The sequence below is a fragment of the Nannospalax galili genome, unplaced genomic scaffold (assembly GCF_000622305.1).
Source record: "Nannospalax galili isolate Female #2095 unplaced genomic scaffold, S.galili_v1.0 scaffold433, whole genome shotgun sequence".
NCBI classification, from domain to species: Eukaryota; Metazoa; Chordata; class Mammalia; order Rodentia; family Spalacidae; genus Nannospalax; species Nannospalax galili.
Window position 1 is genome coordinate 962765 of NW_008338715.1, and position 26663 is coordinate 989427.

Genomic DNA, 26663 nt, shown 5'->3' on the forward strand with positions numbered 1-26663 from the left:
ACTGACCAAAACTATTATGTAAAAAATAAGCAGGTATTTCCTGTCTTTATATAAAGCTTATGCGCCTGGGCAACCATGAAATTGATTATTCAATTCTTTAAGGGATATTTTTCTTATAACCACTAAAATAAAAACATTTGACTACCATTAAATAGTATTTTATTTCAAATTAAAATCTCAAGTGATCTCCAAGTTCTGTGAACAGAACGAGTAGAAATCTGCCATTGAAGCAGCAATGAACTAACTGAGCTGCTTCTTTGTGTAGTACCGTAGTGGGAATTTCCCAGAAGACCCTCTGACAGCAGCCATAGTTCAAATGACCTCATAAGAACTATGTTTTTAACAAATGCATCAAATTCAGTTTTAATAATGAGCTTAAAATTTAACTTAATTAGCTTTACTTATGGTATATTACTATGTTCACTTTTCCATAAACAATACACAATGGGAGTTAATTTGCAAGATAAATTAAGACAGACTTATTTTGTTTTTGTCATTCTACCAAGACCAAAACATGCTTAAAAGCATTGAGTCTACTCTCTAGTTCTATTTTTCTATTAATATCTTTAAAATGTCAACTGGGCATGATACTGTTAGCTAAGACTCAGATTACATAAAATTCTGTGGTAATAAAGCTATGAAAAGTGGAACTATTTCACTTCTGACTTCACTTCAAGTTTGATCAAACTATCCCACTAAACAAATTATATTAAATGATGTTTAAAAATTCAAAGTTAGTTATCTATTGAGATTTCAGAATGACATCATCGATGAAAACAACACTTTTCCTTGCCTTCTTCAATAAACAATGTGTTCTCAATTTGCCTCTTAGTCCCATGCTCTGAATATTAGCTTTACCAGCATAAAAACATTTCTTTGTGGGGTAACATATATATTTAAATTAGTTGAAGAATTATTAGCAGCTGATTACTGCTGAGTATGGAAGAACTGATCTTAAAAGGGGGGACTCTAGATAGGCTGCCTTGACCATAGTGGATGAACTTTCACTGAGATGTCTGGGGACACTAACTTGACATGATAAAACTTAACACAGATGACAGAATGTATGAATTCCAGTTGGGTGCCAATGGGGAAGGGGGTATAAAGATGATTAAGTTTTATTATGAAATTCTGTATGTAATACAGAAAAATTCAATTAAAATTACAAAAAAATGTTAGATGACTGTATGTATAACTTACAGTTCAGTCACTTTTAGAAAGTAGATACTTCAGTCACATTAGTGAGCTAACCAAGTTGCTAACTATTTACAGGTATCACTACTTTTATTTAATGTCATTTATTTTTACAGTTAAACTGCCAGGAGTGAGAACCTACATTGATCCACACACTTATGAGGATCCCAATCAAGCTGTCCATGAATTTGCCAAGGAGATAGAAGCTTCCTGCATCACTATTGAGAGAGTTATTGGAGCAGGTAAAAGATGCCTAAACCCTGACAGTTTATGTTTGTTTGCACTGTAGAATGTAATACATCAATGTCCTGCTCTAACACACAATGATTTTAACTTTCGTAATTACCTTTCTTTCAAAGTGATATGTAATTGATCACCTTTTCAATGCAACCCTATGTGCATCTTATATTTAAATTAGTAAGATAATAAAATGTCAGCTTTATTTAGTAAGAAAAACGGCCACGAATATGCTTCAAAGTAGGCAATGTTTGTCATCTACTGTTTTATATACATATAGTGAATCTGTCCTACTGGAAATTATTTTCTTTGTTCAATTTAGCTCTTCCTTTGTCTGTACATAATTCAATTCGTCTCTGTCTTGTTTCCTTTTTCTCTTTCTCGCTAATTGTGGGTACTGTTAGAATACAGACGGAGGAAAGACTAACTGAATTTTACTCAATTTTTTTCTAAGGTTTACAGTTAGATGTTTTAAGTGATTTGGACTAAAAATGCTAAAATGTTTTATGGTCATCTGTAGATGATATTTCTCAGTCTATGCTTTATTTCTGCTAATATTAATGTGGAAGTTTGGAATCACTTTTATTTGTTTTTGAGAATTTCATATATGAGTACACTCTATTTACATCATTTCTACCTTCCCTTTCTACTCAAACTCTTCCTCTGCCCTCTAAACTCCTCTCAAATTCATGACCACTTCTGCAATTATTATTGTTACATATATGTGTGTGCATGTGTGTATATATCCATACACATTATTTTGGTTTAGGGATGATCACTTAAAACTGTATAACCCTATCAGGGCACTCATTCATCTCTCCAGAAAACTGTGTCACCTTCCTCAGCAACCCTTGATGATGATGATGATGATGATGATGATGATGATGATGATGATAATTTGGTCTGATAATGCTTCAAGGCTTACAGTTTTACTGGAATTTCACTAGAAAAAAAATCCAAATTGTTTATGCATTATTTTTCTATATTTATCACAAGGTGAATTTGGTGAAGTGTGTAGTGGACGTTTGAAACTACCAGGAAAAAGAGAATTACCTGTGGCTATCAAAACCCTTAAAGTAGGCTACACTGACAAGCAACGCAGAGATTTCTTAGGTGAAGCAAGCATCATGGGGCAGTTCGATCATCCCAACATCATCCATTTAGAAGGAGTTGTGACCAAAAGTAAGTAATTATTGTGCATGTGAGAACATACACCACGGATTATTGCTTTTAGATTAAAAAATAAATATCATAAAATATTTTATATTTGTCCTCTTTTTAGTAAGTTTTTAAAGTAAGCTGATCTGCAGTGAATGTGAATGTTTTTCAAAAAAAATTTATTAACCTCTTTATGGTTAATTCAGTGTCAGAAACGTTGTTTCCAGACAAAAGAAAACATGTCACAATATTTTTCTATTGTTTAAGCTTTTTGGTATTTATTTATTTATTTATTTATTATCTTTAGCTTAAAAGGTGCTTAGGGTTCTTGGGTAGAGCATAGGCCCTTATACAGTCTGAGCAAATACCACAACACTGAGCTACATACACACCCCTCTATTGGCATTTTAATGTCTTATAGTAAGGAAACGTTAACTTTAGAGTTTTATTGACTGATGCATTGGTGTTCTACATTTAACAGGATTCCATAACCACAGGTAACTTGCCATATTTTAAACAGTTTTATATAACAAGATGTGTATCTTTTATTGATTTTTCCATGAAGATATCATAATAATTCTTATCAACAACCTCAAAATTTCATTAGGTTTAATTTATTGTTTTTTGTTGCACGAAAGTTGGCTGTTATTCAGAAATAATAGCATTTTCTATATCCTTTCAATATGTATTACTCTCTTATAATTGTATTTGTTAGTACAATTCAAATCAATTTTCACTTCTCCAGTAAGAAATTTTTGAGGCTCTTCACTGAGATTTTTTTTCTTTCAGTTCACCCATTTTCTCCATTCTGTTGTATTCTGATTCTTCCTTTAGTCATTTAACATGAACACTTCTTTTTAAAAGCCAAACACTGACAGTAATCAGTCTCACAGCAGCTTTTCAAGCATTTGGTTAACTTCCAGGGTCTACTGATTGTTTTAAATTATATTTTTAAAATATGATCAAGCAATATATATTAATAATGTTCTAAAGATACTAAATTATTGAAATCAATTTGATATATATTTATAGTATTTGGCCTTTAAATACAAAAGGAAAAATAATAAAAGTTTTTCATGATAAAGTGTAAAGCTCAAAGCAAAAATAGTTTATATACTATATAATAATTCCCACTCTGTAATGCATTCATAATAAGACAATTATAAGGCAAAAATCACAGGACATGTACATGAATCATGGTTACAATCTTAGCATTTTGGGGACTGAGACAGGAATGAACTCACAAGTTCAAGACTAACCCCTGACTAGATAATAGGTCTCAGGTCAGCCTAGGTTTAAAGTAACTTTCTAGCTTAAAAAAAATTAATTAAGGAAATCTAAAATAAATATAAATAATACTAATCCCATAACAAGCTGTAGATAAAGATTACAACCCAAAGTGTCATGGGAATGATTAGAGTCCTTAACTACTTGTATTTTAGGGAGATGCATTTTTTCCTGTATCTGAAAAATAGGCTGCTTGTAGGCAGACTGCTGTAATAAGAAGACAGAATAACATGTGTGTACGTGAACTTCTTCAAAATTTCAATGTGTTTCTTCCTCTGTTAAGTACACATATATACATAACTCTTTCATGGCATCCCATCAAAGATATTAATGGAACAAAAAGGAAATTATGGGATCTTACTTGAAAAATGTAAATTCTTAAACAAATTTTGGAGGCAAGGACAGGAAAGGGGCAGGCAAGAGACAAAAAAATAAAATTGTTTAATGGAATAAAGAAAATAAAAATATTCAAAAACAATTATACCATCTGATAAAATCATGGGCATGTGCTTCTAAAATAAGAATATGATTGCATAATAAAATAAACTCAGAAGTTGACTGTGATTATATTTGAGGGAAACACATTGAAAGTAGTTCAGAGACAGCATGTGGTACTAGTTAATGTACAAATTAGAATTACATTTTAATGATCTGAGTCCAGTGGGCTACACATATAGTGTCTCTTACCCTACAGATTGAAGAAGAAGAATCTCTTGAGCCTAGTCTAGATCAGTTGAGATAATATACCTAGAATCTATGCCAAACAAGAATGAAAATAAAACAACAAGGAAATTATAAAAAGGGTTATAGAGTTTTATTCAGGGAGAGTATATAATATAAAATAATGTAATGTTATTCTTTTTTAAATTATTTACTGAATTTTTTGGTTTTCATACAATATAATATGATAGTATTTAGATCCTTTCCACCATCTGCATTCCCCCCCCACCTCCACTCAATTCAATATACTCCACTATATATACAGTACTGGATATACAGTCTGATTTGTGTTCCCACATTTCCATCAGTGTGGGTCCATCCACTGGAGCCCAGTAAACCTACCAAAGTCTCATCCCAGTAAGACACTGCCTCTACCCCCTCTCAACATCCATTAGTTGCCAAAAGTTCCTTCGGTTGAGTTGAGATTTCTTACCTACTTCCCCATGTCTATGCTGGGAGATTTTTGGCTTCAGCTCCTATGGATGTGCATGCTGTCACCATTCTGTCACCATTGTCGTGATCCATATACATAACTGACCAGCTGTCTGGAAGACTCTTGTGGTCATCCACCACCTCTGACTCTTACAATATTTCTTCCCCTTAATTTGCAATGATTCCTGAGCCTTAGAGGTAGAAGTTTGAAGTAGATGTCCTATTCTGGGAGGAGCACTCTGACTCCTCCTGTTCTCTGTGCATGGGCCAGTGGTAGGTTTCTATGTGAATCACCATCTGCTATATAAGGAAACCTCTCTGATGAGAGCTGAGAGATGCATTCATCTCATGTATAAAGGCTGCACTGAAGATGTATCACTTGGGGATAAGCTTCTCACAGTGCTTGATCGTTTGTGGAAGTCTATATTAGTCTTTATCAGTTGCAACAAGAAGCTTCATTGATGAAGGATGAGAGGCATACTTGTCTGTAAATATGTGTGTGCATATTTGCAATACAGTAAGAAATTATATTGGTCTAGGAATGTAGCAAAAGTATGTTTTTCTCTTAGATCTATGACCTTTCCAGCCATGTATATTTGTCTATGTCTACATAAGGTCCCTCCAGATGTTATTTTTAATAATTATGCAAGAAAGGATAGCAAATATTTGATTAATTGCAGGTCATCAAATCTATCATATTGTTGCCAGTTTTTTTCTGGTCAAAAATAAACTCACAATGATTTCCCTTTACCATTGGTAAATGTAATTCTCTACAGGTAGCTGACCTTCAATCTCCAATGAATTAGGATGTCATAGTCCACACAACCACATGAACACTACTGAGTTAAAAGCCATATGACAGGCCAGTCAAGAGTAAGGATTATGTATCTAAAGACATACTTTGAATTTAGGTTCTACCATAAATTAGTATGTGTTTTGAAACAACATAAATGTCAGTACTTTAGTTTCCTAATCACTGGGGTTGGCTGAAGCTACCTTATAACATCATTGTGAAGAGGGTGTAAATTAGTACAGGTAACATATAGAGAAGCTATGATGCAGAGTAAGTCTGGAATGAGTACATAGTGATACTCTTCAATTTCTCTCACTTCTTGTGCTCCATGAACACGTGATTTTTAATCCTACTGAATATATCTGTTTTGGCCTGGCTGTGTTGCTTCTTTCTTTGAAACGTACATCCTCATAACAAATGACATTTCAATTCCAGCAAACTCCTATTCAAATTTCACAAATTCTGTGATGTAATCACTTGTCACTTTGCCTTGAAGTCATCTCATGGTCTTTTCAGTGCTGTAGGATGTTTGCTATAATTAAAGGAAATCTCTTATTTAATGCAAAACTCTTATCCAAGGTTCCAGATGACTTTTTTTCTTTTACAGTTCTTTCTTGGCTTCCTAGCTTCAAAAAGCAGTTAATGTTCTAATTATTTAAATAAATCTATTTTAGCCAAATGTGGGCCAGTATATAGCCACCTTGTTTAAATACCATGAGCCTTCTTTTCATACAAGAGAAGGAAATAACAACTACCAAAAATGACACCTGAACAGATGAACAAAATGGCTTTTGGTGCATGTATGTGAATATGTATTATGAAAAATATATTGTTGAATAAGAATAGACTTTAACATAATGAAGTAAATAAATGTATCAAAAAGTAGTTACCAATAACCCAAGTTCTTTTTTGAGGTATATTCATTTATATTTATATATCCTAGATATATTACAGATTTTGCTTATGTGACTGTATATTGAGAAAGTAAATTGAGATAACTTCTTATAATAATATAAGAAAATTCCTCTATGTTTTGTATTTACTGGATATATTTATTAGAAGCTAATGCCCTTGTGAGAAATCTGTGAATTCAAGTCTAAAAAAATGGTATTGCAATTGGGAAGACAATGTTAAATTTAGAGTCTCCAAATCAAATATTCTACTTGATGCTGCTACCCAATGTAAAGCTTCACATAGAAGGAAAGCAAATGTAAAAGCTTGAAAAATGTCTTTTATTTAAACTTTGTAGTCTATGTGAATTCAAACTATATTACCCCTTTATAAATGCAGCACCTGATGTTCCACTTAGGAAGTTTTCAACATGTTTTTAATTTACCATGTTGTAACTTATTTTATTTGTGTCCTTAATTTCCTGCTCTCTGATCTGATGCTAATTTATTCAGCAGTTATTCTCAACCTTCAGCACACAGATAATGAGACATAAATGCAACTAAATCTTGTGATTTTGCTGATTGAAGCTAAGGTAGAGAATGTGAAGCAACACCCTAAGGATGGGTGTCACCGAGAGCCTTCTTCATCTACCACTATGTGACAAAACATGGGGCCCTATTGAGATTCCTTCTGCAATTTGTTTTAAGACTATGTTCACCTACATATTAATACACACACACTCACATACATATGTATAATATATATTCTAGAGGAATTTCATGGCAGATGACTTAAAAAAAAACACTGGTTGTGATTAACTGACCCTTGCAATGTAAGACATTTTGATATATATACACAGAAACAACTTTTACTGTTTGATGAGATACCAGAAAAAAATGAAAAGAAAACAAAAGTTAGAATTTTCCCATTGCAATACTGCTTAGGTCTTCGGAGTATGTGTGTGTGTGTGTGTGTGTGTGTGTGTGTGTGTGTGTGTGTGTTTATTCATTGAGGTGGTGCATGTACATATTTGTGTGAATGCATGCGAACATCAGAGACTCTGGACTCAGATATTATTCCCCAGGAACCATGAGCTCCTTTTCTTCTTCCTTCCTTCCTTCCTTCCTTCCTTCCTTCCTTCCTTCCTTTCTTCTTTCTTTCTTTCTTTCTTTCTTTCTTTCTTTCTTTCTTTCTTTCTTTCTTTCTTTCTTTCTTTCTTTCTTTCTTCTTTTTAAAAAAAATTTCTTTCTTTCTTTCTTTCTTTCTTTCTTTTTCTTTCTGAGACACGGTCTCACACTAGAATGGAACTCACCAATTAGGCTAAGCTGTATTGTCAGTGAGTCCCCAAGATCCCCCTGTCTCCATCTCGATAGAGCAGTTCACACTTGTGGTAAAACCCAAAGTGTCCTACTTGTATGAGGACATTAAGTACTGATTTATCTCCCTGTCTCACCTGCATAGTTAAAATAAAAAATTCCGTAAGCTGATGAGATGGCTGACTCGATATAGTACTTAACATGCACACGTTGAGGGCTGTGTTCTCCCAGGACACAGGTAAAAGTTGAATGTAGTAGTTCCAGTTTTTAATTCCAAAAGTAAACAGGTAGAGACAAGTAGATCTGTAGGTCTTAATTTCTGGAGTCTTGCCTGCTAACCTCATTCAGGATCTCCAGATATCAGCAAGAATATCCACATAAAAGAAATAATAAATAAATAAATAATAAATAAATACTAAGATAGATTGCCCCTGAGGCACAACACCTCACCTATCTTGACCTCTGGTCTCTACAAGCACATATTCACGCACACATAAGTCTATCTACATATGTAAGAATGTGCATACACACATACAGCCACATATTCATGCGGTGCAAAAACATAACTGCATATGCACATTTGTGCATACACATGTACCCCACACATTCATTCATGTACATGTACATGTACCCACATATTCACTATTGTGCACACACACATATGCAGCTTCTTTTCCTACCAAAGGAAGATGACTGAGCCTAACTAAATGACTGCACTATTTCTCTGAGCGAAAGAATGAATCATAGTGTCGCTCATCTAGAATTGTGTACAATAAATTTACATCTTTTCTGATGCTGACAAATTTAAACTACATACCAGGAGAAATTTAGGTAGGGAATCTCAATTTCTTTTTTACTTCCAGGAAGATGACAGATTCATCAACAATTGATTGCTATTGTATCCTGAATTATTTTATTGGTATTTATCACTATCATTTTCAAATGTGTTAATTTCTTTCTTGCAAGATAATTTCTTTTGGGACCCTTAATTATATTTTAACCACTGCTCCATAAGGCTCTCACCTACTCTTCGCTCTTTCTCTTCATAACTTCACAGCAAAATCTTGCTCCCCTATGGCCCTCAGATAGACTGTACTCAACTACCTTTTCTGCTACGTTTCATTACCAACAAACCATTAACTACAATATACACGTAATTTACTTCATATAATTTGACTGCATTTCTGTAATCCTACGGATCTTTTACATTTATGTAATTGTTTTGCCCCTTTGAATTACTTTACTCAAACCTAGGATGAGCCCCCACTTCTGCTTGCCTTTCAAGTGTAATTCAATGTGACCCTCTCAGTGAGATCACTGTCATTTATGTTCATTTTTCCTTCAACTGTAACTAAGGGTAGGCACACCGTAAAGCAGAGTATTTAGGAAAAGCAAAACCTCTAGATCCATGTTAGAATGGAGCTTCCAGGATCAATCTACAAAGGAAAGTCATTTTTGTTTTGCTTATTTGCATGTTCCTGATCAAAGTACAGCCTCTTCAGATATTTCACACATTTGTTTGAGGAATGAAATCTCAGCCAGAGACTGTCCTATAAAAATAATTAGCATTTTTGGCACTTTTTCTCACTCTACATTGCATCATCCTTATAGCTGTACCTGGCTCATCAGCTTTACTATCCAAGGAGCCACTTCGAACTAGCATAGATTTATAGTCCCTACAGTTTATCGTGGGCTAGACACAGTAGACAATATGTAAAGAGTCATAAGGTATTTACAGTTAAAATGTCTAAATAATAAGACTTTATAGAAAGCACATGTGTTTAGCCTTACTTTTTATAGATGATAAAATAGACTACTATTTTAGTTTGGGTGAGGACTAGAAGAAAGAGTACAGGTTTAAGAGTTAAAATCTGGTCTGTTTTAAGGGCTGCTGAGTATAAAACATATATATATATATATTTCAAAGTGGACTTATTTTTCAATAACAAAATAGTGGAATAAAGGGCAGTATAGGTACATGGTAGGGAATGTGGCTTGCCACTGGTGCTCAGTTTGGTTATCAGTGCATGCCTTTAGGCAAAAATGTCCCAGAACTGAAGGCGTGCACTATTTTACATTTCTAAAATATTGGAATCCACAAAATTCATATTCAACATTTGAAAAATGGAATAATTGAGTTAACAAACCATTTTTAAACAGTCATTGAATAAGTAAATTAGTGCAAAATGTGTAAATAGTTAGAATAATATATTTTATTATGTTGTTTAAAAGATTTCATTCTACAAGACTAGAGATAGGCTAGTTGATAAGGTACTTATCATGCAAGTCTGAAGACCTGAGTTTGATTGTTTCTACTCATGTAAAAAGCTGTGCACCAATAATCCCAACACTGAGCAAGAGGAGACACACAGAAGCCTTGCAGTCACTGGCTAATCAGCACAGCCAGATCTTATTTCTGGCTTTTTTTTTTTTCATTTAAGAAGCCTAGAACATCTGAAGAAATATGTAAAAAAAGAATGATGAGGACTTGTAAATATTTTCTCCCTAGAGAATATAAATTTCAGTCATCTAGAAGAAATCTTAATTATGGAAATGAAAAATAACTAAAACACAAATTGATGCTAGAAATAAAGGATTGTATGTTAAGAGATTTTATTATTAAACAATGTTGCTCATTTTTTTAATTACTATATATCTTTTTTTCTGATATATTTTGTAAAATGTTGAACTAAAATCTAAATTTTTTTTAAAGTTAATAATTTTGTTACTGTATTTTCTTTTTGTTTTCCTCTCAGAGACAATTATCTATTTTATGACAGCAATAAGATCCTATTTTCTGCCTGGCACTGTTCATTAGTACTTGAATCAGCAAGTATATATTGTCCTCGAATTTCATTAAATTTAAAATAAAGTAAATTTCAAACAGTTACAAGTATTAGAATACAACGTGGAATACAACCCCAAAAGGGTAGAATAATAAAAGAAAACTAAGATTATAGGCATAGACAGAGCTTATATTTAGTTATTTACAACTCATAAAGTGCTTCTAAGAGAAAGTCTGTGACTATTGCTTTTCCTTAAATTATGATGCTTCTAAAAGAAAATCTCCCTGATATCCCTCAGTGGTGTAATGTGTTTATTGATGAACTAATGGTTTTAGAAAAGAAGATAGTATAAATGTCAGTAAAATAAGTCCACATTGAACTTCAACTCTTGTGATGCAGCTTTGTTTAATGTTTCACAAAACTGAATGTGCCTCTGGGGTTATCATTAAATTGCAGTATCTGTTTCAATCGACCTCACTGAGGACACATATTTTCCATGTCTAATAAGCTTACAGAATTTGACTCTTCTCATTGTCATGGTCCATACTCTGAGAAGCAATTGCTGCATCCACATTCCCCAGAGTTTACTTTCATATACATTTGAAATATATAAAAAAAGATCCCATCAGAATGAAAGCAGTATTCTCCCTTGCTTAAATTTTTGTAAAATATTTAACATTAACACACACACACACACACACACACACAGTAATCTAGTTCTGGTGGCTCTTACTGTAATTCCAGGAATCAGGGAGCTGAGGCAGGTAGTTCATCATGAGTTAGAGATCAGCTTTATTACACAGTAAATTTCATTACAGCCTGGGCTACAGACTGATACCTCATTCTCAAATCAGAGAAAACCAAAACAAAATGAAAAAAAAATAGCACACCATGAAGAAAAAAAATTCATTTTGTATTATAAGAAAAGACATACTTTAAGATCTACCCTCTTAACAAAAGTTTAAGATTATAATGCATTATCACTAGCGTGATGTACAGAGACTGTCTAGAACTCTTTTAAAAATGTTTTATTGAGTTTTTGTGCATTTCATACAATAGCACTCAATCAAGTCTAGATCCCCTCCTCCATCCGTGCCCTGACATACCTCCCCACCAGACCTTATGCATTCTGTCATATATGTTAAGTGCTATCCAGTCATGCATATACACTCAGATGTCCCTTGGTGCAAGTTTATCCACTGGAGTCTAGTCAGCTCACCCAGAGATCTTAATTGAACTCTTTTATGCTGTGTAACATAACACACACTGATTGAGAAGAAAATCTCACTTCTCTCTTTCCCAGGCCCTCCTGAGAGTAAACTACCTTTCTATTCTCAGGTTTCTACTTCTTATGTTAAATGATTTTGTACACCTCTCACAGGTGAAATTTGAATTCATATCATAAGTTCCCTGTAAACAATATATAAATATGTATCTATCATACACAAAGACAACACTGACTGATAGGCAGTGAGTGGTTAAATGTTGGTATGATATAGTCATAATTATCACATTTGAATTATGACAAAAATTGACCATACGCAAGAGTTTAAAATGAAATTAGTGCTTGAAAAATATTTTGATACTTTATAAATCCAAGTTTGAAAAGAAGTAGAACAAATTTTCATATCTCCAATGGTGCTTTTTATATGATTTGCTCTAGTTATATAAGTATTTCTTGTAAGTAATAGAATTTCTGAGCTTCACTTTTGCTGAAAGCTGCCCCTTGTAATGTCATGGATATAGAATTTTAGAAACAATAATAACATAGTTCCCCTGTGGTTACTGTTAGATTTCAAGATCTGTTTCAGTAACTAAATAAATAAGAGATACTTTATGATCATCCGTAATGAAGGTGAAGTCCACAAATAATCTTCCTTTCCTTCCTAGACTGCCTGACCTGGGTCCTCAGGAGATACTCTGAAGCAGTGTAGAAAACCTACTCTGTGATTAATATCATGTTTTGACATGCTTTATGAGCTCATTTTTAATGGATTTTAGATAATATGCTTACAAAATTTTTGGAAGATCTACTCATTGTCTGTACGTCCAGCTGGATAATGAAAAACGATTTGTTCACTTTTATTGAATTTACCAGAGTTACAGTAAGCCATGTTAATTATTGCTATATCATTTTTGCAGGCTAGAAGCAACTGAGACAAAACATAAACCAAACTAAATGCAATTAGCATTCAAATGACTCATTCATGAAAAACAATTGAATGGATCCTGAAGTGTATTATTTTTATAAACAAAAAAAATTGTACTTATTTGCAAACGTCAATTTTAATTGTGTTTCCCATGTCATCAGTAATCAGAATGGCATTTTAGAATCCTATCATGTTTCTCAAATTAAATTTTTGTTTTTGACATTCCAACATAAACTATCATGGATAAGTAATCTGACTTTTACTGCTAGGGTTGAAAAATCACACAGAGAAGGCATCTGTCCCCCTTAAAATGAATAATCTATTCTTTCCAAAGTGTCTTTTTTATTATTTTATTTTTTCATTTTTATTTTATGTGTATGAGTTTATTGCCTACATGCACATGCACCCATATCATGCAATGCCTGTGGTGTTCAGAAGAAGGCATTGGATCTTCTGGAACTGAAGTTACAGACAGTTGTTAGCTTCCATGTGGGTGCTGGGAAGCAAACCTGGGTCCTTTGCAAGAGTGGTCATTGCTCTTAACCACTGAGACATCCCTCTAATCCCTCCAAATATATCTTATCCAAAGCTAGCAACTTTCTGATTAGGGAATTCATTTTAAAGTATAAATTCTACCTTCTAAGTTAAGTGACTTTGAGGTAGTTACTAAAATACACAGTTCCCCCAAAGGAGACACTTTTGTGGGTCTTCTTTCCCAGTTTTGCCTTCTAGAACATTCAGAAGCAATCATAAGTACAGTTAGCCCCGTTGCAAGTTTCATATACAAAACTTCAACCTGCTGCAGACTGAAGATAGTCAGGCAAAAAAACCTTCTATACTGAACATGTATAGGTATTTTCCCTTCATCATCACTCCGTAAACTATTTCCATGTCTTTATACTGGGTTAGGCATTATAATTACTATAGAAATACACTAAAGTATACAGGATGTTCAAAAGCTATTTATAAATTCTATGCCATTTTATATGACAGACTTAAGCATCCACAGATTTTGGTATCCATGCAATTCTTGGGAAATTTCTCCACAGATATTAAGCAATTACAACATCTACAAACTACTACTAGTCCCTAACTGTCAGTTGAATATCTAAAAGACAAGAAAGTTAAAAAGAAAAAAAAACTATAAGAGAGAGAAAATACTTAAAGTGTTATAAGTAGACACAGAGGGAGGCTCCACACCTATGAAAGGATGTGTGATAAAGTAGGTCATGACATGGTGATAAAGAAGGTCATGACATGGTGATAAAGTAGGTAGTGTTTTTCTTTGATCATCATGTTCTCTGCTCTTGAGTATTGGCTGAGATGTGCCAAGAAGGAAAGGAAGGCCTATATTTTCCAGAAGTCTGTTGGAATTCAGCTCTTATAGCTGTTTATATTGTGACAACTTACTTAAGGATGGATATCTGTTAGAAAGCAGAGGGAGCAGGTAGATTAAAAGCAAAGGAATCAAATAAGGAAGATTCTTGGAAATAAAGACTGACTCCAGAAAATTAGACTCCCTTGTTACATCAGGGCTTATCGTCAGTAAGTCTGCACTCATAGCTCTAGTTTAGATGTACTTTATAGAAATATTCTATATTGTGTGATAATAAGCTAATGGCAGGGGTATCTACGTATTCCCTTTTAGTAAGAACTCAGCTCATCCCCAGGTAAGGTGAATATAAGGGACATGCTTTGTATAATACCATTTACCAAGATCCTCCAATGGTATGCTGTCTCACAGAAACATAGATACTTGTGACCAAACAAGTATCTCACTCCTGGAGGAGCATATGAATTTTATACTCCTAAAAGGAAGTCAAGGGACCATAAATAGGCCTGTTAAACAAAATAAGACATTTTATAATTTCCAGAAAGATAAATATGTGTAAAGTGGTTTGCTGGATATTATCTTTATCTCTACTGAAGTAGAATTGATCCTTAAACTCTTTGCCCACATAAGTTAGTTTGGAAATTGACCAGTATGTTCTGTTACTAACAGATTCACACTTTTTTCTTATTGAGTCAACCCACTGAATTATGCTGAGTATTTACTTCCTGTAGCTATGAAGGTGGCTCAGTGGTTGCCTGTTTGCTGTCCAAGCTCTAGAAACTGAGTTTAAATCCCAGCAGACACATAAAAAATCAGTCATGGCTGTAAGTGATTGAAACCCTAGTGTTAGGGTGTGGGGACAGGAGGATGTCAGAAGCTCCCTGATCAACTAGCTTGGCCAGAACACAATAGACTTTCAGAGACACTTGTCAGGTGAATAAGGTAATGATAGAATAGGGCACCTGGCATCCAATTCTCATCTCTGTAGGCACATGCATGATCTCTCTCTCTCTCTCTCTCTCTCTCTCTCTCTCTCTCTCTCTTCTCTCTTTCTCTCCCTCTTGTGCACACGCACACATGCACATGCAAGCACATATACAAATATATACACACACAACATATGCTACATACACACACTTTTTCAATGAAGAAATAAAATAATTTCCTTCCTACTGAAATGAATATGTATGTGTATGTTTATGTATTCATAATAATTATGAGGCTAAAAAATTTTCAACAGAGTTCTCCTAGATAACAGTACAGAACAAGAGACTATCACTGCCTGGCCACAGTTTACATCACTCTGTTTCCTTGAATATCACTGTCTGACCGGAGTTTACATCACTCTGTTTCCTTGAATATCAGTGTCTGACCACAGTTTATATCACTCTGTTTCCTTTCAGGTAAACCTGTGATGATAGTGACAGAGTATATGGAGAATGGCTCTTTAGACACATTTTTAAAGGTAAGATTTGGAATAAATTTAGTTATTCCTTGTCACATGTATTTTCTCTTAAATTGAGATTGAAATTGAGAAACTTTAAAGCTAAAGTTGTAAACAGGTTAGAAACATAAAGAGTCAGCATAATCTTACTCCATAATTAACTGGGGTTTGAAAAACATGTTTTCCTGAAAACATATACATATCTAGTCTTATGCCCTGTAGTTTTATTTAAGTATATGCCACTTTGAAACAAAACAAATATAGGAATGCATAAAGGAAATAAAAAGGAAAGTGAGAGAAGTAGGAAAGAAAATATGGGAAGAAAAGAAATGGAAACATCACCCTCTGTTACATAAGGAAGTTTTACTGATGAGAACTGAAAAAAGCATTAGTGTTCCCTCTACTCCCTGTTCCACTATTGGTTCCATGAGCCTTAGGTGTAGAAGTTGCATTGTATATGTGTCACTTAGCATTGAGAATTTCACAGAAACTTATTATCTTAGTGATCAGTTGTGGACCTCTGTAATAGACTTCACCTGTTGCAGAAAGATTCTTTGGTGAATGGTGACAGGTACACTTGTCTGTAAATTTAAGGATTAATATTTAGTATACAGTAAGGAATTACATTAGTCTAATGATGTGACAGAACCAGGATTTTCTCTAGAATCCATGACCTCTCCAGCCATATGTATTTGGCTATGTTTACAGTGCCACACATGTGTTCCCTCCCATGGTGACAGCTTTGTACAAGACCCATGCAATCCAATTAGACAAATATCCAGTACGGAAGTTGGTAAATGGGCAGGAGGTCTCAGTCTTAGATTGGAAGTACTGACAACTGATCACTGCTGGATAAGGAGTGCTGATCTTCTTTAAAGGAATGACTCTAGATGGGCTGAACAGGCTCCAATAAATGAACTCACGTGGTAGGACATCTGAGTGCACAAAGTTGAAACAATAGACCTTAACATATGTGACATAATGAATGAAAGCTGTGGGCAGGCTATAGCATGGTGCAGATAGCAGAGCGGATCTAAATATGATTAAGATGCATTGTATGAAATGTACAAATATTCAATAAAAATAATAGAACTAATGGGAGCAAAAGGAAAGAAAAAGTTTACAAATACTCAAATTTTAAATATTTTAATTTATTCTTTGACAATATTTGTGTATTTGATGTTTATTGATTATATTCACCTTCTTCACCTTCTCTTAGCCTCTTACCACTTCCACCAAATGCTTTCTTCTTTCCAGCAAGTTATATGTCTATTTTCTCTTTTTCTCTCTTTCTCCATCTCTTTCTCTCTCACTCTTTTTGTGTGTGTCTCTCTGTATCTGTGTGTGTGTTTGTGTGTGCTTGTGTGTGTGTGTGTGTGTGTGTGTGTGTGTCCATGCACTCTCATGTGCATTCTGTACACTGAGTTCAGCTAGGGCTGCTTGGATGAGAAAGGAAGCTGGTTATTTCCTGAGCATGTACAACTTCCCAATGATTACAGCACTAAAGAAAATGATTCCCTTTCCAGAAACTGTTGACTGCAGATAGCTCCTATTACAGGGATAAGACACAGTGAGCCCCTACCGCATCCATGATGAAACACTGAAGGGCCCCATCGTGTGTGGTCTTGCACAGATCGCCCTGGTAACCATAACTGCTGTGAGTTTATGAGTGCTCTGGCAATGTCCTGTCCCAAAGATAGTAATTTGCAACACTCCTCTCTGTATTTCAGCTCTGACATCCTTTCTTTCCCTTCTCCCATGATGTTCCCTGCCTTGAACGGGATGATACTGATGTACTCAACTCTTTGATAGTATATATTATCAGACATGGTTAAAAAATATAGTGTCTAAAAGGTCCAGATCATTATGAAGACATCAAATGAGAGTCTATGAAGCTCCATGACCCATTAGAAGCCCAGCAGGACTTGGCAGCACAGGACTATATCTAGTGTCATCAGGTATTATGGGTTCCAAAAAAAATTACATACACATATCCCAGTTTTAAACATGGAAAACTTATTTTATTTATAAATAGATTGAGTGAGATAAAGTAACTTGTTTTCGGCTCTGAGTAATGAATGACAACTTTGAAAGGGGCCTGTGTAGGGATCATAGTAGTGCTCTATGGATAGATGCTTTCTCTCTCAATCTCCAACCTCTACCAATGTATTGGCCTTTGCCAGTTCTATGTATTTGCATTTTCAAGTTTCCGAGTCTCTTAAAGTGGCATCACTTTATTTTAAAATAGCTATTAATTAAGCTTTACGAGTTCATTTAAGATTATTGCACTGAACATCTTTGACAAAACAGCAGACTTCCAAGAACTGAAATATTTCCAGTCAATGCACAGGCATTTACCTTCTACTATTCACTCTGCAGAACTCCTTTACTCCCTCTGGCAATTTTGTCTTTATCCCAATTTATCTATCCAGATACATTCTTTTCAATTATCTCAAAATACTAATAGTGTTAGCCAAGGTTGTCACTAGGTAGGAATGATGAGCTAAGTCATTTGATAAGTGAGAATAAAGGAGTGATACAGCACAAAAGGGCAACAGCATGAGATATTTTAATGACACAAAATGCTTTAAATAGTCACAAATGTTAAGTATAATGCAGGACACAAAATTACAGGTACAGATTGATTAAAACTATTAACCAAAGGATACCTAGGAAAGAAATCATTACATATGCTAATGTGCAAGCAGAAATAGAATGTGGTTACAGAAAGAAAGATAATGAAGTTGGAGAGATTGCTCAGTGTTTAAGAGCACTATCTGCTCTTGCAGAGGACCCAAGTTCAGCTCCCAGCACCCACATGGGGCCTAACAATGGTCCGTAACTCCAGTTCCAGGTCAGTCAACGGTCTCTTCTGACCTCTGCAGGCATTGTACCACACATGTGCACTTACATATATGCAGGCAATATACTCATACATCTAAAAGAAAATTTATAAATAAAGTGTTTTTTAAGAAGAAAAAGGATAAGAATTCATTATGAACTATTTTTATTAAAAATTATTATATGATGCAATTATGGATAGTAGTTCATTATTTTTCTTCATTAATTGCATTATTTTACAAAGTATAAATATGTACTCACTGCTTTTATTATCAGAAAAAAATTTGATTTAAAAACATTAATTATAATCCAGTTCCATCATTATAAGTATATAAAAACTAAACTGTACAAAACCAATGGTAATTTCAGTACATAGGATTTGGGCAAAAAGAAAATGAAATGAGGCCTGGAGAGGTGGATCAGCAGTTAAGAATAGATGTTTTCATACCATTTTTATACTTCTATGTGGGGTAGTTTTTTTCTCCTTTGGGGGTAGTTTATAGTAGTAAGAACTGTTCCTTATGTTAGTGAGTTATGTATATACAAACTGAAACTGTAAATTGTGAACACTGTGAAGCACCATTGTGACATAAACATCATAGTAATATACTAAAAATGAACGTAAATGGAAGTGAAATATTACATTACTGTGAAACTTACCTTCCAACTCTTAAGTTAAGCTTTAGAGATTTGTGTCAGTGGGAACTGTGGAGTTTTGAGAACACTGTACATTTCTGTGTGACCCAAAATAATTATTTCCTTTGTAATTTATTCAGCTTGGCAAGTGCTTTTGATTTGATGGGTTGGTAACATGGTAAAATATATTTACTTGGTTGGAAACTATTAAATTCTACACATTTTTTCATTATCTACTAGATGATACATACACTAAAACTGCTGTACTAAAATTTGGGGGAATTTTAGGTCCTTTTAAAAAGTATTAATGATCCATAGCTACATCTATGATAAAAATGTTTATTCTGGTTTACTGAGTGTTGCAGTTGATAGAAATGATAAACATTTAAAGCGTTAACACCCTGTGAATGCAGTGTATTAATAGAATAATCATTTTGTAAAAATCAAAAAAAAAAAAAAGAATACTAGTTGTTCTTTAAGAAAACCTGGGTTGATTCCCAGCACCTGCATGGCAGCTAAAAACTGTCTGTAACTCCAGTTCCAGGGAATCCAACAGCCTCTTCTGACCTCCATGGGCAATGCATGACACAGGTGCACCTATCTACGTGCAGGCAAAACACGCATACTCATAAAATAAAAATAATAAAAAGTTTTAAAGAAAATGAAATGGTAAGCTCTCACATGTTATCCGTTAAAACTTATTATTGCCAGGCGTGGTGGCACATGCCTTTAATCCCAGCACTCGGGAGGCAGAGGCAGGTGGATCTCTATGAGTTCAAGGCCAGCCTGGACTATATAGTGAGTTCCAGGACAGCTGGAGCTACAGGGAGACCTTCTCTCAAAAAGACCAAGAAAAAATTATTATTGGTCAAGCCAAAATTCAAAATACCCATTAAATAAAAAATATAAGAATGCATAGATTTGCATGTTTCTTCTTTATATCATACCTCATATGTTTCTAGATTATACTTATAAATAATTTTAAATTACATAACAAACATTTCTCAAAAATAGGAATAACTGTAAATTGTGTTGTGAAGACGTCATCATCAAACACATTCTGAATATTAGCTATGAGGCAGAGACACTGCCAACAGTGTAGTATTCAACCTTAGGGTTATTTGCATTTGTATTTATTGAAGCTATTATCCCATTTCATATGACTGAATACAGAAGGTACACTAGTGCTCTGCTTTGTACACATATTTTTGACAGGTTTTTAAATCCCCAACATATTTAACATAGCTTTAAAATTCCAGTACACTTTTGGTCACAAACTCTGTTCAGAAAAGGATTAGTTAAAAAAAAAAAACAAAAAAAAAAAAACATTTATTCGACTTTATTCTTTGACAGTTTCAAACGTGTGTGTGTGTGTGTGTGTGTGTGTGTGTGTGTGTGTGGTGAATTTTATCCTTTTTACCTCCCAATAACCTGTCTTCCTCTACTTCGTTCTTCTGCTGGAACCATTCTTCTTCTCAATTCCCCTTCCTTTCATATCTTGTGTGTTTGTGTGTGTGTGTGTGTGTGTGTGTGTGTGTTTTCGTGTCTGTACTGCATAATATTTTTGAAGGACTTTCAAAGTCTTTATCTGATTTGACCAGATTAACATTGTCAGTTAGCTTTGCTCTTTTAAATATTTTTTATTTTCCTTCAAATAGAAATTACATATGAATTTTGATAGCTGACAATATTAATTTGAAGATTGAAGGAGTGTTTATTTTAATTTTCCTCCCATGATTGCTATTGTTAGCTTAATGCTTCTGCACTGTGTTTGCAGAAAAATGACGGACAGTTCACTGTGATTCAGTTGGTTGGCATGCTGAGAGGTATTGCTGCAGGAATGAAGTACCTTTCTGACATGGGCTACGTGCACAGAGACCTTGCTGCTAGAAACATCTTAATCAACAGTAACCTTGTGTGCAAAGTGTCTGACTTTGGACTTTCCAGAGTACTGGAAGATGATCCTGAGGCAGCCTACACCACAAGGGTAAGATTTAACAGAATGCATTTCTGACACACTAGACTAGAGGCATTTAATTTTTAAAGGGTTTAAAGAAGTAGCAAAAAGGACATTCCTCCAAAAAGTCAAGAGGAGACAGAGTGATCTTGAGAGAAAAAGAGAGAAAATACAATATCCAGTTCTACTATGCTAAGTATCAGCAACTTAAATATCAATCTAGATAATGAAAATATTTACCTTCCAAGATTCACTCTTTTTTCATTAAGGCACTAAGAAGAGAAAAGCCGAGTTCAATATGGATACAAAGCTTAAAATCATAAGACTCATTTTGAATTATTAAAGTTTTTACTGAATTTTTGCCAAGTTCATAGAATATTTTTTATTTTATTTAGATGACTATCTTTAACTCTTATTAATTTTGACTTGTTTCATGTACCCTAGTACATATTTTTTTAATTATTTATTTAATAACCATATAATTAGAGGAAGCATTTCATCACAACAGCATTGACATATTCAATAACAATTTCCAGAGCGAAGATGCATCTCTTTCAAAAAGGGCTGTAAATTTTTAGGTTTATAGTTGAATTAATACAGTTATACAATATTGTACACCATATAAACCATATAAGACATAAAATTAAATGGTTTTAAACTTTAAAAAAGATATCCATTTCATTATTAAAATACAGTTTCATACATAAAAATTCATTTTTAATACAATTGACACTGATACACATGCGTTTCTAATCTCTAGATATCAAATTATTACTAGTCACAGTCGGTTACTTTCTGAGCTCCCTGGCATCTGAGCACATATAAACCATATAAGACATAAAATTAAATGGTTTTAAACTTTAAAAAAGATATCCATTTCATTATTAAAATACAGTTTCATACATAAAAATTCATTTTTAATACAATTGACACTGATACACATGCGTTTCTAATCTCTAGATATCAAATTATTACTAGTCACAGTCGGTTACTTTCTGAGCTCCCTGGCATCTGAGCATGGATATAAAGTCATCAGTCATCAGGAATGGTAATGCTTTTCACATCTACTATTTTTTAAAATTATTTATTTCATAACCAAATGATTAGAATAAGCATTTCATTACAACATCATTGACATATTCACCTTTAGCTGTACATATAGACACTTATGAAATTATGTTGGCCCATTTAATCTTTGGTTATACTTTTCCTTTTGGGTGTTTAAAGCCACACTGTTGGTACAGATAAACCGATTTATTTTTACTCTTAAGGTCGTTTGAGGATCTGTTCCTCAGGGGTCACATGGACTTGGGAGGAGCCCCTGGCTCCTTTCTTTTACCAGTTCCACATATGTGAAGATAAGTCAAAGGTCCTACTCAACCATGATTGGCTTTGTCTGGAATCATGGAGGAAATGATTCCTCTGAGTTGACCCTCTTCTTTATAGACTGGAAATTGGTTCAAGTCCATCTGGTGGAGTCTCCTCAGCCTCCTTGATCAAGAGGACAGGTGACCCACGACCATTATAGGACATTTTGAGAGATGCTCATAGTCCCCTGGAACTAATCGACCTAGAAGGGCAAAGAGCAAAAAGTGTCCTTTATGTCACTCTGATCAAATTATTACAGACCTCAAAGTATGTCTGTTAAAAACCCAAGAAGGCTAGCTCCACCAGTCTGGTATTTTTAATTACTGTGTGTCATATAGAAAATTTTGGTCAAAGACCAGTTCTCAGATAAACCTTACGTAGACATATATTTCTTGATCTGCTATGTACAATTTGTCCGTAGGTTGTCGGAGTAATATAGTTCTCTCTGATTTTCAAAAGTAGCTAGGTACTGTTTATCTCTCACATTGTCTCACCCCTCCATCATGGTTTTCCCACTTAATATGCCCCATTTCCCCCTTTCTCCCTTACTTATGCCCTTCTGCTATGGTCCTACCTCTCTTGAGATCCTTCATTCCCTTTATCCCCTAGGTTCCTTGTATACCCTTCCCTTCCCCCTCCCTTAAACTAACCCAATTTTTATCCATATCTCCCTTATAAGGCCTGTTTCCTCCTTTCTCCTTCAGGTTATTTCTTTGCCTATACATCCCTGTTTCCTTACCATTATCCTGGTTCCTGTAGTTATGTCTGGTTGCATACTCATTTATCAGAATCTGGTTCTACAATCCACATATGAGGGAAAACTTCTGTTGATTTTTTTTCCTGAGTCTGTGTTACTTCACTTAGTATAACAGTTTCTAGTTCCATCCATTTACCTGCAAATTTCATGATTTCATCTTTCTTCACTGCTGACTAAATCTCGAATGTATGAATGAACAACATTTCACTGATCAACTGAGGGACACTTAGGTTGCTTCCTAAGTGAAAAGAGAAGCAATAAACATGGATGTACATGTGTCTCTACAATAGGATGAGTTCTTTGGGTATATGCCAAGGAGTGGTATAACTGGGTCAAATGATAGGTTCATTTGTAGTTTTTTGATTTTTCCACACTGCTTTCCGTAGGGGTTGAACCGGTTTGCAGCCCCACCAGCAGTGGATGAGTGTTCCCCTTTCCCCACATCTTCTCCAACATTTGGTATCATTTGTTTTCTTGATCTTAGCCAGTCTGGGGTAAAATGAAATCTTAAAGTGGTTTTAATTTACATTTTCCTAATAATGAAAGATGTTGAACATCATTTAAGATGCTTCTTAGCCATCTTTATCTCTTCTTTTTGAAAACTCTTTTCCTCTTTTGAGAACTCTCTGTTCAGCTCCTTAGCCCATCTTTTAATTGGGTTGCTTTTTGTCTTGGTTCTCTGTTTTTTGAGTTCATTATAAATTCTGGTTATAACATCCTCTGTAGGATGTCACTGGTGAATATTTTCTCCCATTCTGTGGGTTTTCTGTTTGCTTCCTTGGTTGTCTCCTTTGATGTAAAGAAACATTTTAGTTTAATGAGGTCCCATTTGTTAATTCTTGCCCTTGTTTCCTGAGCAATTGATGACCAGTTTAGAAAATCCTTTCCTACACCTATATCTTGTATATTTTTTCCAATGTTTTCTTCTAATAGTTTCAGAGTTTGAGGATTTACATTGAGGTTTAGAGCCATTTGGAATTTAATTTTTTGCAGGGTGAAAGATAGAGGTTTAGTTTCATTCTTCTAAAAGTGGAGATTCAGGTTTACCAGCACCATTTGCTGAACATGCTGTCTTTCCTCCAGTTAAAGTTATTGGCCCCATTGTCAAATATCAGGTGGCTGAAATTGCATTTGCTCATATGTGGGTCCTCCATTTTGTTCCACTGGTCTATGGGTCTATTTTTGTCCCAGTACCATGTTGTTTTTATGACTAGAGCTCTGTAATACAGCTTGAAATCTGGTATAGTATACCCCCCCCCAGCATTGCTTTTAGTGCCCAGGGTTGTTTTGGCTATCCGAGGTTTTTTGTGCTTCCATATGAATCTTGGGATAGTTTATTTCCAATTCTGTGAAAAATGTCATGGGGATTTTGATCGGCATTGCATTCAATATATATATATATTTTGGTAGGATGGTCGTTTTCACAATATTACTTATTCCAATCCATGAGCATAAGAGGTCCTTCCATCTTCTGATGTCTTCCTCAATCTCTTTAAAGATTTAAAATTTTCTAGCTATTGTGAACAGGTATGTTTCCATGTGCTCTTTCTCTGATTGCTTGTTGTTGGTATATAGAAACGCTCTAGACTTTTGTAGGTTAATTTTGTAACCTGCCACTTTACTGAACGTATTAATAATTTCTAGGAGTTTTCAGGTGGAATTTTTATATCCTTTAGATATAATATCATATCATCTGCAAAAAGGGATAATTTGATCTCTTCTTTTCCAATTAATACTCCTTTAATTTCATCTCTTGTCTTATTGCTCTTGCAAGTGTTTCATGTACTATGTTTAAGAGAAGTGGGGATAGTGGACAGCCTTGTCTGGCTCCTGATTTCAATGGGAATGCTTCCAGTTTTTCTCCATTTAGGATGATGTTGGCTGTGGGTTTGTTATATATGGCTTTAATTATGTTGATGCATGTTCCCTCCAGTCTAATTCCCTCTCAGACTTAGAACATTAATCCATGTTGAATTTTGTCAAAGGCATCTATTGAGATGACCATGTGGTTCTTGTGTTTGAGTCCATTTATGATTTATGACGTTTATTGACTTATCTATATTGAACCATCCCTGCATCTCTGGGATAAAGCTGACTTGATCATGGTGGATGATCCTTTTGATGTGTGTCTGTATGTGGTTTGCAAGTATCTTGTTGAGAATTTTTGCATCTATGTTCATTAAGGATATGGGTCTACAGTTTTCTTTTGGGGTTGTATCTTTACCAGGCTTTGGTATTAGTGTGATGCTGGTTTCATAGAAGGAATTTGGAAGTTTCTCCCTCCATATCTATTTTTGAATAAATTAAGTAGTATTGGATGCAGATCTTCTTCAAACATCTGATAGAATTCTGATGTAAATCCATCTGGTCCTGGATGGATTTAAGTTGGGAGATTTTGTATTACTCTTTCAATTCTTTTTGTGTTATGGGTCTGTTTAAGCTGTTAATCTCTTCTTGGTTTATTTTTGGTGGTTCCCATGCCTTTAGATATCTATCTATTTCTTTCAGGTTTTCAAATTTAGTAGCATATATGTTTTTAAATTATTCCCTTATAATGTTCTGTATCTTTCTGGTGTCTGTTGTCATATTCCCCCTTTCATCTCCGATTTTCGTGATTTGGAGGTGCTCTTTCTTTCTTTGGATTAACTAGGGGAGTGGTCTGTCAATCTTGTTTATCTTTTCAAAGAACCAGCTCTTGGAATTGCTGATTCTTTGTATTGTTTTCTTTGTTTCAATTTCATTAATTTCTGCCCTGATTTTTGTTATTTCTTCTTGTCTGTTGATTTTGGGTTTTGTTTGCTGCTGCTTTTCAAGTGTGTTGATTTGCCATGTTAAGTCATTTATTTGTGTTCTTTCCGGTTTTTTGATGTAGGCACTTAGAACTACAAAATTCCCTCTAAGGACGGCTTTCAGCATGTCCCAGATGTTTTGTCATGTTGTATTGTCTTTTTCTTAATTCTTAATTTCTCTTTTGACACATTCATTATTCAGGAATGTGTTGTTTAATCTACATATTTAAATTTATTAATGAAAGATGGGTATTGAATCCTATGATTTTTATTTCTGCTTACGTTCTTGATATAGCTGTACTTTTCAACAGTTATACCTTCATTGGATTTCTTTCTGCAATCCCTTGGGTTTAGTCATTCCTTTCTTCAGCTTTTTGTATTGCTTCTAGAACTCTTTGAAGGGCTGGCTTTGTGGACAAGAATTCCTTCAGCCTATTTATGTCATGGAAGATTTTTCTTTCCCCTTCAACTATAATAGACAGTTTAGCTGGATATAGTAACCTGAGTTGGCATCTGTGGTCATTAACACTGGGAATACTTTGGTCCACGCTCTTCTGGCTTTCATAGTTTGCGA

General features: G+C 34.4%; 1 protein-coding gene across 8 annotated transcripts in view; it reads left to right on the forward strand.

Annotated features, from left to right (window-relative positions):
- The window catches only part of Epha5 (EPH receptor A5), a 378563-nt gene that overhangs the window by 326776 nt on the left and 25124 nt on the right, over window positions 1–26663 (forward strand). For all 8 annotated transcript variants that reach the window (XM_008833254.2, XM_008833253.3, XM_008833256.2 and 5 more), the window contains 4 exons: window positions 1311–1436; window positions 2428–2613; window positions 15701–15762; window positions 20996–21205. In XM_008833254.2, the coding sequence (XP_008831476.1) occupies window positions 1311–1436; window positions 2428–2613; window positions 15701–15762; window positions 20996–21205 (584 nt within the window). The remainder of the gene's footprint in view (window positions 1–1310; window positions 1437–2427; window positions 2614–15700; window positions 15763–20995; window positions 21206–26663) is intronic.